The 20205-nt window shown below is 33.9% G+C and overlaps 1 protein-coding gene across 1 annotated transcript in view; it reads left to right on the top strand.

The window, feature by feature from the left end:
* The window catches only part of LOC115215509 (collagen alpha-1(I) chain), a 201845-nt gene that overhangs the window by 110277 nt on the left and 71363 nt on the right, over positions 1-20205 (top strand). The window contains exons 21-30 of the mRNA XM_029784672.2: positions 1355-1399; positions 4000-4053; positions 5395-5439; positions 7031-7138; positions 8439-8492; positions 11527-11580; positions 14106-14159; positions 15675-15719; positions 17412-17564; positions 18338-18391. Of these exons, the coding sequence (XP_029640532.1) occupies positions 1355-1399; positions 4000-4053; positions 5395-5439; positions 7031-7138; positions 8439-8492; positions 11527-11580; positions 14106-14159; positions 15675-15719; positions 17412-17564; positions 18338-18391 (666 nt within the window). The remainder of the gene's footprint in view (positions 1-1354; positions 1400-3999; positions 4054-5394; positions 5440-7030; positions 7139-8438; positions 8493-11526; positions 11581-14105; positions 14160-15674; positions 15720-17411; positions 17565-18337; positions 18392-20205) is intronic.

The following is a 20205-nucleotide window of genomic DNA, read 5'->3' as shown; positions in this document are numbered from 1 at the left end:
AATTTTTGTTTTATTTCATAGTAGTGTATGTTATTGTGCATTATTCCACTGTTATATATTTATTGTATATAAATGACCAGAGAAAACTAAAACAGAAATTGATACCACAATGCTTTCAAATTTAAAATAGCTTATATGACTCTAACATGATACAATGAAGACACATGACCTTAGTTGTCAGAAGAAGCAATAGACTCATGATTGTAAAGTTGTTGGTTCAATCCCTAGAGTAGGTATCACGTTGCATCCTTGAGCAAGGCACTTCATTTCATGTTTCTCTAGTTCATTCAGCAGAAAAATATGCACCAGCTTAGTACTTGTGCAACCTTTTCTCCTTCCAGCTGCCACCTCCTGGATGTTCTGCTGATGTAGGATGGTGGGATGGAGTTAAGAGGATGTCTGTGTCTGCTCAAGACTACATGAATATGTAAACAATTGGGCAGTGGGTGGTACATGCAACTAAATCATACTATATGGTGAAGGACAACTCTGGTTTACAGTGAATTAGATGAACCCTGTGAAAACAATGGATGGGGAGCAATATACCTTCCTTTAGAGATAGGTGCTAGAGAATTTGTTGGAAGCAGGGTTCATTTGATATTTAGGAGTTTTAGACTAACTGCAAAGGACACAAAAATTGTTGCCAGGAAATTATCTGAAGCTTCTGAGAAAGCAAACATTTACATCTGGCTCATGAGATGGGCCGAGTGGTTCAGCAAGGAGGAGCACAAAGGATGGTGGAAACATCTGACTCCGAGTCACAAAACTCATACTGTTGTGTGAGGAGTTCTGTCACCTACATCAGTGGGTGGTCCCAGCCAGCTCCAATGTCTAGACAACTACAGAGTTGCCTCACTGCCTGATAAGTCATCGACTCCTGCATTCAGAAACGGTGTGCAGCAGCACCCTCTGCACTCGAGTTTTTGGCCTGAATGATATAAATGATCCGGTTTCAATACATAATGTCAGATAAAAAAATCACCTACTAACTACAATATAAAAAAATTATCACTTTATTGTTTGTTAAAACAGATTAAAAATTCCAAATATGAGAAAATTCTTCTAAGGTGGTGCCTTGGCAGAATCATTAGCATGCCAGGCAAATGCTTAGTAACATTTTTTTTGTCTTTATGCTCTGAGTTCAAATTCTGCTAAGGTTGACTTTACCTTTCATCTCTTCAGAGTTGATGAAATAAATAGCAGTTGAACATTGGAGCTGATGTGATTGATTACCTCTTCCTCAAAGTTACTGGCCTTGTGCCAAAATATTAAACCAATATTAGAAAATTCTTTGGTAAAATTCTTATTTTCATATTCAAATAATTTATGCTCTCTTTGCAAATTTCTCTTCCAGGGACCTATTGGAATTACTGGTGATGTTGGAATGAAAGGTGAAACTGTAAGTTTTACATTTCTTATATTACTATGCATTCATTCACACATACACACACATGTATATATACTTTTATGTATCTTGTCCTTACCATTCATTACAGAATATACATACATATATCACGATTACAAATTATGCAGATGATACAAAAGTCTCACCTGAAGATGCAATATCAGTTAGATGAAATATACAAGCAGGCTAAGAAGAATAGCATGCAGTTTAATGCTGAAAAGTTTCAAGCCCTATGCTATCGACACGCAAAACTAAATGCATTGCTAATTAAATACACTAGACCTGAAGGAATTGCAATCCCAGAGATACAGTCAGTGTGTGACCTGAGCATTTACATAAGTAATGATGCATCCTTCCATGTGCATGTTGCTAAGTTGGCAATGAAATGCAGGTGGCTGACCAGATGGGTTCTTAGAACTTTTAGAATGAGAGATCAGGAAACCATGATAGTCTTCTGGAGGACATTTGTCCTAATCTGCTTTGACTATTGCACCCAGCTATAGTCACTAATCAGTGTAAAATTAATTGCAGAACTTGAGGCAATCCAATGAAGCTACACGAAGAAGATAGCTTCTATGCAGCATATAAGCTACTGGGTAAGACTCAAGGGATTGAGACTCTATTCCCTAGAGTGTAGGTGGGAAAGATATGCAGTAATATACGTCTGGAAGATCCCAGAGGGATTTGTCCCAAACTTTGGCATTGAGAGTTACACTAATGCTAGAACAGGTTCCAACTGCATAGTGCCAAAGACTCCAACTTTGCCATCAAAATATACAAGATATTGTGATAATCTGGGCTATAAAGACCCACAGCTCTTCAATATCCTCTCGAAGGACCTGAGAGACCTACATGGGATGGATGTAGATGTCTACTAAACGAAACTAGATCTCTTACTATCAAGAGTCACAGATGAACCAACTTCACAACAGGAAGTACAAATGAGGGCAGTGGCATCAAACTCCCTCATGCACCAAATGTGAAGTTCTAAAAAGAACTAGTGAAGTAAAAATTATGTAGCAACATCAAATGGCAGTGCCCCAGCATGGCCACGGCTCATGAGCTGAAACTAGAAATATAACAAGATTCAGTTGAATATGGTGCATAAAGCTGAGGCACCTGGCTAGGTCTTAATAAAATGCATACAACAACTATAAATGAATACCAGCCCTGGTACAGAAATGCTGGCAGAATGCAGAATGATATTTGAGTTAACTGGACTCAACTGAGTATACAATCCTCTCTTGAGCTATTCAGACATGTACATTTTATTAAAAATATGGTCCATAATATACCTTGGAATACATAAGGGAATGTTCTGAGATAGGTGAATTAAAAATATATAAGGCGTAGGAGTGGCTGTGTGGTAAGTAGCTTGCTTACCAACCACATGGTCCCGGGTTCAGTCCCACTGTGTGGCACCTTGGGCAAGTGTCTTCTACTATAGCCTTGGGCCAACCAAAGCCTTGTGAGTGGATTTAATAGATGGAAACTGAAAGAAGCCCATCGTATATATGTGTATATATATATATATATATATATATATATATATATATATTGTAAGCCTAGTACTTATTTTATTGGTCTCTTTTTGCAGAACCGCTAAGTTACGGGGACGTAAACACACCAGCATCAGTTGTCAAGCGATGTTGGGGGGACAAACACAGACACACAAACATATACACACGCACATACATATATATATATATATATATATATATATAAAGGGACCGATAAAATAAGTACTAGGCTTACAAAGAATAAGTCCTGGGCTCGATTTGCTCAACTAAAGGTGGTGCTCCAGCATGACTGCAGTCAAATGACTGAAACAAGTAAAGAGTAAAAGAGTAAGTAACAATTGATGAACAGGTATCAATTCATTACCGCTGTTTCTAACAAATTTCTTAATTGATCAATGGGTATGTTATACTGTTATAAAGAACCACCTTCTTCAGGTGGATGCATGGATTTTATAATCAAGAACATTTAAAATCCATGGCACATAAATATTTAGTGATTCTAAGACTGGCCTTTGCCGCATAATCATATAATGTACTCGTTGATCAATTAAAAAATTCATTACAGATGGTTGTAATAAATTGACACCTGGCAATCAGTTGTTACTTATTACTTGTGTGTGTGTGTGCATGTGTGTGTATGGGTATGTATAAATGAATGTATGCAAGTCATATGAACCTCAATCAAACTGTCATTAAAAATGTAACTCATATCAAATGTATTGAGTGCCACATCAGCTCACTCATGTGTGTGTGCATGTGTGTAGGTACATAAACTCAAACTTTTATGCTTAGTGAAACTGTTTTGATTTTAATTTTAAGAAAATCATTTGTTTGCTTAAACAATATCTATTTATGATAATGATGATATATTTTGTAAATATTCTTTATCATCATCATGACCATCACCCTCATCATCACCGTTGCTGCCAATCATCATTATTATTGTCACTATATTAAAATCTGCTTGTCCATGCTAGCGTGTGTAACATTGAATGGTCTTTCATTTCATATTTTTACCATCTGTCATAGTCTTTATTGTATTAATAATACATTATTTTTCTTCTACCATTTCAGGGTTCAATTGGACCTCAGGGAGTTAATGGGTACCCAGGATCACGGGGAGTTAAGGTAAGTTGATTTTCTTTGTTTGCAGCTAATTATTAATTTAATTATTCTGATTAACAAATAAGAAAATATCTAGAAAGTCTCTCAGCTAACTAAAGGAAAAGGGTTTCTGTTTTCTAGCTAAGGGTCAACTTATTATTTATCTATCTATTTATTTATTTATTTGTTGTTATTTAGTTAGAGTTAGGGTATGGGGTGCCACTGACCTTTATAGACCCTCTCTGGCCAATTAGATTAATTTAATTAGTATTTACCATTAACCTCTTTTGGTTTTGGGAAAATGTTGACAGTGACAAACTGAGGGAATGTCTAATTGGTCTCTTGATCTGCAAATAATAACAGCCAAATCTCCCTCAAATCACATACTATCATCTTTAAAAAATAATCATACAGTATTATGCTTGGAAATTAAGATTAAATTTTTTGAAATGGACAAAATGACTATATATAAATTTGGTCAGGGCTCCCCTGTGTTAAACAGTAGCAACATGTGGACAGGGAGCAATCTTCCAAAGGAATTCAGTTCTGGAGAAAAATGATTGGTTTCAAAATACTTAATGCTGGGTTTAGGAAAATTGGAATTGGTAATCAGTTGGGTAGAGAAGGAAAAAGTTCATGGATGGTTATAGATGGAGACGATATACATCTTGCTTATTATGAATAACAGAAACCATTGTTGTAGTAAGCATGGATAGGATGCTGAATGCACTTTTGCTGAAGAACAAGAAGCCAAAGCCAAGAAGCCAAACAGATTTAATGCTGAATCGACACAAAGCCAAATGGACACAAAGCCAATTGGACACAAAACCAATTGGACACAAAGCCAATTGGACACAAAGCCAATTGGACACAAAGCCAACTGGACACGAAGCCAATTGGACACAAAGCCAATTGGACACAAAGCCAATTGGACACAAAGCCAAATGGACACAAAGCCAATTGGACACAAAGCCAAACAGGCACAATAATAATTTTAAAAAATGAATGAGATTGGTTGGGGTCCATAGGTATCCAACAAAATGTATTCTCCTATAACCCCTTCTGCTGATGCACTGTTGCTAATGCAGGCCACTACCAATGACTGTAAAATAAGTATTATAAGAAACCTATCTGTTAATCTTCATTATGCTTTCAGGGTTATCTTCCTTGTTTTCTTGTCCAGAATCAGTTATTAAGTTAATGATTTTTTCTCCTCATTAAGGCTGTAATTTTAATAAATTTAAATTTTTGGTCATGCTGTATATATTAGCACTGACTTTGCTATTTTTATATTACTTAATCAGTGCTGTGTCTACTTTCAGAATGTTCTGCCAATCTGATTTTTTTTGTTTGTTTTTTTTCCAGGGAGACAGAGGTTTAAGAGGTTCTTTGGGAGACAAGGGAGATGTGGTAAGTAGACATTTTCATCAAAACTATAATGAAATTATAAGTAATGTGAAGCATTAATTATAGTTTCATCAACAACATCATAGAAACGTTCTTTGTCTATCTACTTAAACTCTTTGTGATTTTGGATAATAAGAAAATTATACAAATAAATCCTTCAAATTTAACTAAATTCTATATTTTTATGCAGCTGAAGATTGCTCTACATTTTAAAATTGATGTAATATTTGCATTGTTCAATGAAATGGAATCACATAAAACGACCGTACTGCGTTGCCTCTAGATATCTTTGTTGCTTATTTTGATTTTATATATATTTATATATATATATACATATATATATATATACAAACTTATATATATATATGTATACATATATATATAGAGAGAGAGAGACGGAGAGAGTGTGGGAGATAGAGAGAGAGAGAGAAATGGGTAGCTTGAAACATCATTACATGTGTTTCAATAGCTATTGAAATGTGTGTAGGGGGGTTTTGGCCTATCCATTCTTTTTGTTTACTAAATGATTCACTGTGGGGAATGTACTAATTATACATGGATTTAGAGCATATTCGGAACCAGTAAACAGCTGTTTAAGTTTATAAGGGCCACTCTGCTGACCAGTTGAAAGATCTGGAATACTCTCTTTGAAGTAACTTGTTTGCCAAAATAAATACTTGGAGGTGCTTCTGATTTAATTCACCAAGATCTATTTCATTCCCATTGCATTATACCTATCTATCTATTATATATATATATATATATATATATATATATGCCCTTTTCAAGCCTAGCCAGGTTCATGTGCCCGGTTTCCCGGTTTCAATGGCGTATGTGTTCCCCTCATATGGACGGGACGCTAGTCCATCGCACCATTACTCAAGAAACAGGAAGACAGAGTGAGAGAAAGTTGGGGCAAAAGAGTACAACAGGGGTCGCCCCACCCTGCCAGAGCCACGTTGTGCTTTAGGTGTTTTCACTCAATAAACACACACAACACCCAGTCTGGGAATGAAAACCGCAATCCCCTGACTGCAAGTCCACTACCCTAACCACTGGGCCATTGTGCCTCCACATATATGTGAGTGTGTGTGTGTGTGTGTGTGTGTGTGTGTGTATGCGCGTGCGTGCATGCATGTGCAGAATAAGGAGGTAGTCAGAATTTGGGTAAAAACTATTTATTTGGTGTTTTCATTCTTTTAAGGGATACTTGATGAATCCCTGAAAGAGCAAAAGTACTCCATAGGTAGATTTTATCCAAATTTTGACTGCCTTGCTCTTCTTTATATATAAAGTCTGCACACCTCTTCAAACAATCCATCCATCCATCCATCCATACATACATACATACATACATACATACATACATATATTGGAGTATCAAACAAAAACACTTCATCATATTTTGTTATATCCCTTTACATCTAGGTTGACTTTACCATACACCTCCTATATTCAATAAAAAGTACCTATATTCAATAAAAAGTACCCTAGCATGATCACAATCTAGGGGCTGAAACTTGTAAAAAGAATATAAAAAGTGAAGGAAATCTTGATGTATCAATAAACTGAAGTTCTGTTTGCATTTTTTCAGGGATCATTTGGACTGGATGGAGAAAAGGGTGACTTTGGTAGGAGAGGGGACAAGGGAAGAAAAGGAGAAATGGGACCAATGGGAATTGAAGGAATTGAAGGAAAGAAGGTGAGGCTTATTTTGTTAATTTTTTTTTATTCACTTCTTGAATATGTTGTTTTTGCTTTATATGTTGTTACTTATGTATTATGCCCAGACACATGCATGTGTGTGTGTGTAGGTCGGGCACCCATGATTTTATGGGGTTTTTCCAATGAGCAACCCTGAAATGTCTCCTCCCTACTGAGGATTACGGTGATCCCTCGTTTATCATGGTAGATTGGTTCTGAGACTGGCCGCGATAACTGAATTTCTGTGAAGTAGGGACACCATATTTACAGTATTTATTTAATGTGTATTTGGACTTTTAAGAGCCTCCCTGTACTGTTAACAACCCACCCATTACAGTAGTCTATTAATAACAAGGACAACTGTTAAGCAATAATACTTTCATCATCATCATCATCATCATCATCATCATCATCGTTTAGCGTCCGCTTTCCATGCTAGCATGGGTTGGACGGTTCAACTGGGGTCAGGGAAGCCAGAAGGCTGCACCAGGCCCAGTTTGATCTGGCAATGTTTCTACGGCTGGATGCCCTTCCTAACGCCAACCACTCCATGAGTGTAGTGGGTGCTTTTTACGTGCCACCGGCACAGGTGCCAGACGAGTCTGGCAAACGGCCACGATCGGATGGTGCTTTTTATGTGCCACCTGCACTTTAGATTTTCAAAAATAAATATTCTTACTGTACTCAACACGAAAGAAGTTAAAGTAAAATTTGAATGATGATGGTGATGAATTTGTTGTGCAGTAGAAATGATGATGATGAAGCTGACGGTGGTGCCCTTTCCTGGGACACTTCTTCCACTTCTTCCGAAGGTGCAACCATAGTAGTAGCAGCAGGAACTGGCTCTTTTTTTGCGAGGCTGCAAAAACTTTGTGATAGGAAGTTGCTGCCGCTGCTTCTTTTTCCATTCAAAGAGCATCTTGTAGGGATTCATGACTTCGTCAACCTCGTTGCAAAATTGCACAGAATGAACTATATTGTCGTCCCATTCCTGTTCATATATATATATATATTCTTAAAATCCGCGAAGTCGTAAATCCATGATAGTTGAACCGCGAAGTAGCAAGGGATCACTGTATACATTGTCGAATTTTTTTCCTCCATTATCTTAAGCTTGTTTACATACACAATCCTCACAGCAACAAACACTCACAGGCACACACACACACACATACACACACATTCTTTGTTTTGTCTTGTACTGTCTACATTGTTTTCCTTAACATAAACCCTTTGTTGTCAGTAAAGAAATCATTATTATTATTATTATTATTATTATTATCATTATTATATTCTAGGGTGAATATGGACCACCTGGTGAGACTGGATCAGCAGGCCCACCTGGAGAAAAGGTGAGTTACTCATGTTTTCTTCACATTTGTCAGATATAGTTGGTTTGGCTGCAAGCATTTCAAAAATTAAAGTTTATCGAAACTTTTAAAATTTGGTACATTAATATAATTTTCCAAGCTGAATCACTGGAGTTATTTCACTTTTTCCAGAAAAATGTTTTTAAAAAGTTATAGGGGTTTAAATTTTATCATTTTCACCCTGTCAGGAAACAGGATTTGGTAGCTGTTATTTTGTGCGTAACTGAATGTGTTGTCAACATTCTAAAAATAACATGGTTTTATATGAAACTGTAAATAAATCAAATTCTGCTTAATGTATGACATATAACCTCTCATAGCTTTTTTAAAATTCGGAATTTTCAGAAAATTTTGACGAATTTATACTCTACACACAGGAATTCATATGATTATGCAAAAAAATTTTTAATGGAGGGTGGGGTCGTGATTTAAGGCTTATTTAGCTGTTATTTTTAGCATATCGCATGACCTGGGTACGAGCAACAGATGGGCACAAGCAACAGAACACAGCATTAATACACATGGCATCATGTAGAATATATTTGTCAACACATGTGCTTTCTTGCTAACAAAAGAGTTCTCATGTTTGGCTTGTTACTCTGGAAACAGGCATGAATGTGTCTATGGCTTGTGAGCGGTTAAAATTACCCAAAATTTTCAAATTTTAATTGCTAATAATTCTTTATTTGTTGATTTATAACGAAAATGATTTTCACATCATTCATTAGCCTATAAAAGTATATCATTACAATGAATATGAAATCAATTCAAGCAGAAATTGATGCTGGCAGCCAAAGCAACTAGACCCCATTTGTCACATGTCTAAGAAAATTATAAATAATCCTATTAATACCAGTAATTACTGTTAGTCATATTGGGTAGAATCAGAGCACTCACCAAATACCTTGTAATATCTCATTCTTACTTGTAACATTCTGAGTTTAAATCCTGTCTAGTCTAGGAATAATTAGTTGACTAACCCCTACTGTTGCTTAAGATCTAGCATGATTAAGTATTTGCCATTTAAGGTTATATAATTTATTATTATGCTTCAACTTCCATATACATTTACTTACAGTGGTACTGCTTAACTTATCCTTGTTCCTAAAAGTACATTCATGATTTGCAGTACATCATTTAATGAGATTTTTAGTTGACCCAATGTAAAAATAATTTGTCCCTTCAGATTCTACCCTACATCTATATACTAAGTTATTTTGTATAAATAAGTATTAAAATATCATTTATCTTTAAATCACAACAGTTAGTTCTATCATAATTACTATTAGGTCCATTATTAGAGTTATCAATAGATTTATTAGTATTTCTATTTTCATAGAAAATATTCAATTTTTTTGTTATTAATCAAAGAGAAAATTCTTAAGATATTTTTAGATACCAAAAAACCAATATATATAAATGTATACAATAATCATCATCCTCATTTTAATGTCCAATCATCCACTCATGTATGGTTCAAATAGAAGTTACTGAGGCAGATTCTTTTACAGCCAGATGTCCTTTCTGTCACCGACTCTCACCTGTTTCCAAGCAAGCTGGTATTTCCTTGTGACCAGACCTATTTTGGGGGGAAATTGGAAACTGTCATTATGTCATGTCAAGACAAGGAGACACACACACACCCAAGGCTTCTTTCAGTTCCCAGCTAGGTTTTAGCCAGCCTCGAGATTATATCTGAAGGCAATTGTCCAATGTGCCACGTGCCATACAGTGGAACTGAACTCAAAACTATATGGTTGGGAAATGACTATATATATATATATATATATACACACACACACATATATATTTTGAAGCTGTGAGTTATAGCCAGTACAAGAGTTATGATTTGCTTTTGCACCTATTAAGCACTTAGCTGTATAGGTGATGCATGAGATTCAAATGGCCAGAGGCACATAACTTCTCTACAACTGGAGGAAGGAAAACTTTATGGTTAATTTATTTTGTAAACAAAAACATTCTGGAACAAAACTCTACTGGCAAAACCTAGGGCAAGGCAGAGTTATGCCCCTTAGATTGGCCAAAGATGGCTGATGATGACAGCAGTTCCCTAGTTGGCAAACAGGGAATTCCATGCTTCCAATAGGAATTTCCTCAGATGAGGTCACTGGCTAAACACCTCTTTTTTAAAGTTAAAAAGTTTTCCAAGTCAAGTGAGATTTTTCAGGATTCTTGCTCTTTCAGTCAAGCAAAACGTACCTCGTTTACTCCTATTGATGTTTTGCAAGTGGGAGGGCAACAGAATCATTGGCATGTTGATAGAAGCTTTATGTTATATTTTCCAGCTCTCTACACATTCTTAGTTCAGATCCCACCTGCCTGGAGAAGGCAATGGGAAACCACGCCAGTATTCATCCCAAGTCTAGACATGTTAGCCAAAACTTCAGTAATCTACTTAATATTGTTGACCCTTCCAGATTATATAGAGTGTGCTGAAAAAAAGGTTCACATGTACAGGAGCTGCCTGAGGACTTACAACCACCCAACTACACTTTATGTGTGTGTGTGTAAATATATATATGTATGTATGTATGTATGTATGTATGTATGTATGTATGTATGTATGTATGTATGTATGTATGTATGTATGTATGTGTTTGTGTCTCTTTGTCTTGACATCACATAATGTACATATTTCCAATATTCAGCAAAATCATGTCTGCACATGTGGAAATATTACCATATTAGGAAACAGTATCAAGCTGTAAAAGATCTGCCATCCAACCCATGCAAGCATGGAAAAGTGAATGTTAAAACGATGACAATGATATATATATATACATATTTGTTCAAATTCAGCTCCCAAGTTAAATCAATTCTGTTTCCCTATGTTACCCACAAGTGTACTTCAAAAAGTTTAAGTACATCATGTGATCCCAAACCCATTCTTTTGATAAGTTGACTGATTTCTATTACCCATAAAAATTAACACTTACATTGTTTATCTGTTAACCATGTTAACTAAATTTTTTTTATTTTCTATTAAATCATATAGGGACGCATCGGAATCCCTGGCTTCCCAGGATACCCAGGCCCACCTGGAGAAAAGGTATGTATAAAAGAAATCAATTCTTTTTTTAAACAAGGAGACTGACTCTATTAATCTAGACAAAAGATATTGAAATTATGACCCTAAAATATTGGAAGATAAATTTAATTGTAAGTTAAGACATGTGGAATTCCTGTCCTTAGATTGGTTTTGGTCTACAAATACTTTTACAGCCCTAATTGATGAACAGGGCATCCAACAACTGTAGCAGGTAGCATTTGAAATGAGGACAGGGACTATAGATCTCGTGTCATGAATTTAAGAGAGACTCTGGATGCAACAAATCTTTAAGGATCCTTGCCCATTTTACTGTGCAAAGCTTGCATCATCCACTCCTGTTTATATATGACCCTCACTGCTTTATGATCTTCCATTTAATATCGCATGGAGTTCCTTCATTCTTAAGGTACCATGCAGTGGTTGTGCAGGTATCACTTAAAGGCAGTTCTGGCAGGCCCATTGTATCTCTGAATGTGAGTACTAGTTGTGTACTTGCCTCTGGTCCATGTTCCCTTGGTCCAAGACCTGAAGCTAAAAAACAAAAGAGGAGAGTTGGTTTATTAGTTGTTTAGGTATATCATCTTACATGTTTCATTAATAATAAAATAAACGTTGTTATATCATGAGAACCATATAAGCAGGTTACATTTTCAAATCATCAGAGATTGTGTAAGTCTTATAACATAATATTAATAACTGTTTTAAAAAAAATGTCCCATTAAATGAAGGATATTTCCTTATATATATAAGGCAAGCTGGCAGAATCATTAGCATGCCGGGCAAAATGCTTTGCAGTATTTCATCTGGCGTTATGTTTTGAGTTTGAATTTTGCCGAGGTCGACTTTGCCTTTCATCCTTTTGGGGTCAATTAAATAAGTACCAGTTACGCACTGGGGTCGATGTAATTGATTTATTCCCTTTTGTTTTTCCCCTCTGTGTTTAGCTCCCTGTAGGCAATAAAGAAATATATACATACATGCATATTATCTATCTCTATATCTATCTATCTATCTATCTATCTATATATATATATATATATAATATATATATATATATAATACTATATATATATATTATATATATATATATATATATATAATATATATTAAATATATATATATATATATATTATATATATATATATATATATATATATATATATAATATATATATATATATATATATATATATATATATATATATATATATATATTATATATACATATATATATATATAATATATATATAATATATATAATATATATATTATATATGTATATATATATATATATATTATATATATTATATATGGAAATAACTAGTGTTATCCTCTCTGAACCATACTTTACAGCTGTATTTTCTGATAATGAAAATACTGTTGTCAAATGTACCAGCTACTCTGTTTTGTTACTTGCTCTCATTGAAATTCTCTTACTGTTCCCTTGTTTGTTATTCCTGTCAAGCATGAGAGAGAAATATCTCATCTTTCCATTCACATTCATTTAACTTCTACTGTCGCTGACTCTAGTTGACTTTTGACAGCCTTCAACTTCCACTCCACCTCCTTAGCATGGAGTCAGACCAATACACTAACCACTTACTGTAAAGTAGGCCAAAACTAAACTTCACTTCCTAAATAATCCATCTTAGTTAAGAATTCAATGATAGAGCCTCTATATAATTGCTCAATCTACTAGGAAATACAAATACCCCTCTGATCACAACTTACCATTTTACAATAAGGAATTATAAAAATTTCATAACAGATAAAGCAAAAATAAAATATTATATGTGAACTTTATGTTTCTTCTTCATATTCCTTAATTTCAAATTCAAATTTTTAATCCTGCCTTGTAGTTGTGAAGAGATAGTTACCTCCTTTGTATTAACAGCCATAGCACAAAGGGGGTCACATGTACACTGAGTTGAGCCTGCTCGGTGATTAATATTTAACAGCTGCGGTATTATAACTGTACATAGGTAGCATAATAATTTGCCTTATAAATTGGGGCTAGAATGAATGGTTTGACGAGAATTTAACTGTTTCTATTTTATTTATTAGAAATTAATTTTATTGTGAAAAAGCTTTAATTATTTAAAGGGACGAAAAGACCCTATTGAGCTTTTATTATATATAAATTATATATATATATATATATCTATATATATTATATATATATATAAAATAGTAAAGAGTGAAAAAACGACAGAAGGCTTAAATGTTAAAAAATATATATATTTGCGTCAATATGTCTGAAGAATATTAGAAAATTTTTTAAACAAATTTTTTTTCCTTTATAATGACATAATTTTTAAAGAAAGACCGGTTTCGCATTTAGCTTTTCAAATTTCTTGTGACGTTATGTTTATATATATATGTTTATATATATATATAGTATATCTCACATATAGTATATCTGGAAATGAAATGTGATGGCCATAATTGGAGTGTTTTTTTGCAACACCAATATTACCATCTATCTCTATTATCAATAATTTCACTCTAAACATTTCTGTATTTCAGGGTGAGCGTGGTGTGGTTGGAAGACGAGGAAAACGAGGCAGCAAAGGAAAGGGTGTAAGTTGAAAATTTATTTCATTATTATTTTTTTTTTTTCAATATTATTATTATATTTCATTTGATATTATTGTATTTTCTCTAAACATTCTTTACAGTGGTTTAATAATTTTAACTAAACAAATCAAAAGGATAATGTTACATGATATTGAATGATATTGAACAGCATAAGTATCAGTTTAAGGCAAAAACATGGTAACAGACCCACTGTTGCCTTATTTTTCTATCCCAATTTAGTGCTTATAACCTTTAATATAATTTTACACTGAAATATCCAGTGAAGAAGGACGTGAACCAGTCATTTGTATAGTTAACAAGGTAGCAAATGATGGCATTATTCCCAAAGACTAAGGAGGTGAGCTGGCAGAATTGTTAGCACACCAGGTGAAATGCTTAGCATATTTCATCTGTCTTTACGTTCTAAGTTCAAATTCCACCGAGATCGACTTTGCCTCTCATCATTTTGGGGTCGATGAATTAAGTACCAGTTGCATACTGGGGTCAATCTAACTGACTGGCTCCCTCCCTCAAAATTTCAGGCCTTGAGCCTACAGTAGAAAGGATTAATCCCAAAGACTGGTCTAGGTGTATCATCATAAACTGCTACAAGGCCAAAGGTAATACTTCCTTTTCAAGAGAGAAAACTGAGTTGGTTTGGATGTGTGTATGGAAGATAACATTTGCATGAAGAAAAGCCAAGCAATCTAAATTGGAAGGAACCTTCAGAGGAATTCCAAAAAGAAATGGTAAGAAGTGCTGATCTGCAGAAGGAACTGAAAAAAGGCAGTAACAAATGGCAAAACACACTGTTGAAAGAGTCTCAGACAAACCTCACAAGCTTGGAAAAATAAATGGAACAGGATAATGCTTATGAAGATGTGTGTGTGTTGTATGATATGTATGTATGTATGTCACATCAAAATTTTCCTTCTCTTAGAAAAGTGTCAAAACAAAGACTAGAGGTCTCGCTATTATGTGTTTCATACTAACAATGATTGTAGCCAAAAAAGGTAACCCACTCAATGCAAAATTCCATGATGGAATAAAGATGTAAATCAGTGTGGTTAGTAACTCACTGAACACTTGCTGTAAGAGGTGCCCATCATCTCTGCAACTGTACAAAAGAGTGTAGGTTCCTAGCAGGGCTGAAAAGCAACATCTGTGCTGCTTGAAGAGAATAATCGATTATTGGTAATGTTTGGAACTGAGTTGCAACTACAATGCATGTATGTATGTATGTATAAATGTATGTATGCTTGTATATAATTTTGTACAGCTATCAGCATACATAAGTAAGTATTGGATTCAATAGTAGTTTTTTATACATAAATTGGTAACTATGTAAAACTGTATAGTATTTTACATATACACAGACATAAAGCAAAATATTGTAGCATTATGAGTCATATGGTATTTTGAGTAGTTTGAATGAACTAATATTTTGAATTGAGATATTACCATATAAGGACTTCCATTTCCAAGCATTTATTCTGTTATTTTTGTTATCTTTTACAGGGTTTGCTTGGACCACCTGGAGAGAGAGGTGAGCGTGGACCAAATGTAAGTAATATTTAATCTATTTAAACTTTGTTTTTAATTATTTATTATTATGCCACAGCCAATTGGTTAGAACTAAGAGAATAACAAAAAAAAAAAAATACAAAAACGAATCCTCATGTATTTTCCTCTCAGATATATGCTTACAATACTGAATACTATTTTGCTTTAAAAATCTTAGCAGTTAACTCTTTTAAATTGATTTATGGGTTTATTTCTCATGAAAAACATTGAATCAACATGATGGGGCACATTACTATATGGGAGATTAATGTATATAATGTTTATATATATAGCATTTAAGTCATCTTGTAATGCTAATTAGTAGAATAATTATCTTATAAAGATGAAAACTGCATTGTTAAATTTTTGTAATAATTAATGTCTCCATGTAATATTTAACATCCCAATCTAATATTTAATGACCTTATGTAATATTTAGTATATCTGTCTAATATTTACATCAATATTAATATTCCATTGTAATATTTAATATTCCCATGTAATATTTAATATCCATATGTAATAACTAATATTTCTCTGTATTATTTAATATTTTTATGAATTATCAATAAAATATTAACAGCGAACTCCCTCACTGCCAACACCGGAGGATCATTGGCAGTATATCAGATCTCATCGATGTTTTGGCCATTTAACTACTGTACATCTCTGTCTTGCTGGCTGGTACTGCATTCAGATGCCCTGTGCAGTACCTCCTCCAGAGCTGCTTGCAAATTTCTGCGCGCCCCATAACTCTACCTCACTTACTCTTTCATCTCACATCTAACCACACCCAAAGCGCGAATCCACTTCCTGACAGCAAGCCTAGCACTCTAACTCCATCAAGCACAGCTCTTCCCTCCATTCATTTCTTAGCACCCTTTCAAAACCTCTGCACACTTTTCAACATTCTTCTCTCCCTTGCTTTCTCCATTATCATCTCCCATGCTGCAGTCAACTCCATATAAACCTATTCACAATGTTTACTTATAGAATTTAATATTCCTATTTAATACTTAATATTTCTGCATACTGTTGAATATCCTAACATAATACTGAATATTCCTTTGAATATCTAACATGTTGGTTTAATATTAAATGTTTCTATTTAATGTTAAATATATTTGTTATTGCTACATATTAATTTGTGTAGTCACATGAGCTAAGGATTAGAATGATGGGTTCATGATTGTCAACTCAGAAGACTGATTTACAGACAAGAAGGTACATTATACTCTTGAGCAAGATGCCTTGTGTCATGTTGCTCCAGTCCAATCAGATAAAAATGAGTGTTTGCTGCAGTTGGGCTTAACTTTGTATTGGATTAGAATCACATTCAAGGAAAAGCCTTTATTCTCAAACTACTAAGCAATTCAAAAATCCAAAAGCGCACATGAACCTATCAAGGCAGATATAATGATTTAACATCCTTATAGAATATCATTATTTAATATTACTACATAATGTTTGATATTCCTATTTAAAATATATTTAATATCAATATCTCCATATAATATCTAATACTATCTAGCTAATATCTGATGTCCCAATTTAGTATTTAATACTATCTATCTAACATTCTTTAAGATTGTCTAATATTTATTATCCTTGTTTTATAATCAATGCTCCTGTATTGCATTTAATAAAAAAGTTCAAATGATTAAAATTTTGGCAAATTTTCATTGTTGACAGGGACAACGAGGAGAGAGAGGTGCCAGAGGTATTCCTGGACCTACTGGTCCTAAAGGAGATGACGGTCAACCTGGTCCACCAGGATTCCAAGGAGAACAAGGTATTCAAGGAATTCCAGGCCCTAATGGACCACCCGGACCAACTGGACCCTCTGTTAGTATAATTATATCATTACTTGCATTTCGAACAACATTCACTAATTAGACAAAATTAATATTACACAAACACATACACACACACAGATATATATATATATATATATGTATATGTATATATATATAATATATATATATATATATATATATATATATATATATATATATATAAGAAGAAGAAGAGTAAATAATTTCTATAATGGTTTTTAAAAAAAGACCACAATTATTTACTGGTAGAATTCGGTATGTAAATATAGCCGATTAACGGTAGGAACTTCTGTAAAGTTCAGTATATATATTGTATATAAGAAAAAAAGGGACAGGCAACAGGTTGCTTGACTGCATACCGAAAAAGTAGAAATAGCAGTCAAGAATGCTTATTTCTATTTTCCACAAGTGGGGCTCCACACACGACAAACCCTGCAATTCACATATGCAAAACAGAAGGAATAGATAACGAAAACGAAGTCTGGCGGTTATCTGCGAACATCATGTTTCTGGATTATGTATATATATATATATGGTCGCAGTCAAATGATTAAAACAAGTAAAAGAGTAAAAGAGTTAGTATCAATCAACATTACCTCCAAAATGTTGCTTAATTTACTTTATTATCTCTATAAGTAATTTTGAATTTTGACCCACTCTTCATTCATGTTCAACTTCTTTAGTGCTGAAAAATTTGTAGACTTTGATTTCAAAGTATTAATTGTGTTTAATCTTTTGTCTATTCATTGATTTATAATCATTTTCTCATATTTCCCATTCTAGGGTCATCCAGGCAAAGATGGTTCCATAGGATTCCCAGGCGAAAGAGGAGAAATCGTAAGTTGAGTCTAACACTTCTTTTATAAATTATTAATTCTAAACAGGACCATTATATAAACTGTCAATGAAATTAAATCAAGAACAATAAGATAACTAAGTTCAAATATTTAGAACTATCACAACCCAGTTGGTTTACACCTCTCATTTGCAACAGATGTTACATGCTAGAAAATGATGGAAAAGGACTTGTTTTTGTTTGAAGTATATATGTGCCGACTAATTATCCTCAAGTGTTGAAATTTATTTTGTAAACATTGGACTGGAAAGTACTAATAAATGTTATCACTGAAAACATACAAGCAAATCTAAATATCCAGTCTTCAGCAACCCAACAGTGATAAACATAATAATAATTGACAAACTTCAAGTTAGTTCAAATGTTTGGGCCATAATTCAACTTCTAAAGACATGTCCTTTACATGTTTGTCTATTTTCATTGTAATAGTAATGTCAATTTCTAACAGAAGTCCAAGACCAGAAATTTGAGGAGAGGAACACTAGATTATACAGACCTCAGTATATGACTGGTACTCTATCAACTTCAAAAGGACGGAAGGCAAAGTTGATCTTGGTGGGATTCAGAATCAGAACGCAAGAAGGCCTCACAATTTTGATAGCTTGATTGTATCTACAGATTGTATCTGCACTTATGCCTGACTGATAGTTAAACCATTGGCTATGAAACAAAATGAAAATCAAAATTACTCTCAGTGGGAATTGATCGTATAACAACAACAACAATAATAAACATAATCCTTTCTACTCAAGGCAAAAAGCCTGAAATTTGGTGGGAGGAGACTAGATGATTACATCAACCCCAGTGTTTTTTACTGGTACTTAGGTTATCAACCCTGAAAGGATGAAAGGAAAAGTTGACCTTGGCGGAATTTGAACTCAGAGCATACATAACAATAGACAAAATACCACTAAACATTTCACCCAGCATGCTAACTATTCTGTTAGCTAGCCACCATAATAATGATAATAATAATAATAATATAATAATAATAATAATAATAATAATGATAATGATAATAATAATAATAATAATAATAATAATAATAATAATAATAATAATAATAATAATAATAATAAGAAGAAGAAGAAGAAGAAGAAGAAGAAGAAGAAGAAGAAAAGAGAAGAAGAATAAGAAGAAGAAGAAGAAGAAGAAGAAGAAGAGGAAGAAGAAGAAGAAGGAAGAAGAAGAAGAAGAAGAAGAAGAAGAAGAAGAAAGAAGAAGAAGAAGAAGAAGAAGAAGAAGAAGAAGAAGAGGAGAAGAAGAAGAAGAAGAAGAAGAAGAAGAAGAAGAAGAAGAAGAAGAAGAAGAAGACAAGTGGTGTGGACATGCACCTGCAAAAGTGACTGAGAATGATGAGGTTAAACTTCTTTAGGACTTTCCTATCCAAACAGATCATGTCCCAGAGTATAACAGACCAGATATCTTGTTAATTAATTGATTTGGCCTGTCCATTTGATACAAGAATAAAATGAAAAGAAATCTACAAGGGAGATATATACCAGGACCTGAAGAAAGAGATAAGCAGACTGTAGGGTTGCAGTAAAAGAAAGGTTGTACCAATTGTCATTGGAACCATAGGAATGACGGCAAGAAAGCAAAAGGAGTGGACAGAAAAGATTGGCTGGCAGAAGCACATAGAATACATGCAACTGGCTCTTGATTGTTAGGAACAGCAAAAATCATTTGAAAGTCTTTGGATGGCTGAGGTCATAGGTGGTGACTTCTTATCCAAGAATAGTCTCATCTAAATTCCATCATATTAAATTTGAAATAATAATAATAATCACGATGA

The sequence above is a fragment of the Octopus sinensis genome, linkage group LG9, assembly GCF_006345805.1.
Source record: "Octopus sinensis linkage group LG9, ASM634580v1, whole genome shotgun sequence".
NCBI classification, from domain to species: Eukaryota; Metazoa; Mollusca; class Cephalopoda; order Octopoda; family Octopodidae; genus Octopus; species Octopus sinensis.
This window is presented reverse-complemented; position numbering and strand designations above follow the sequence as displayed.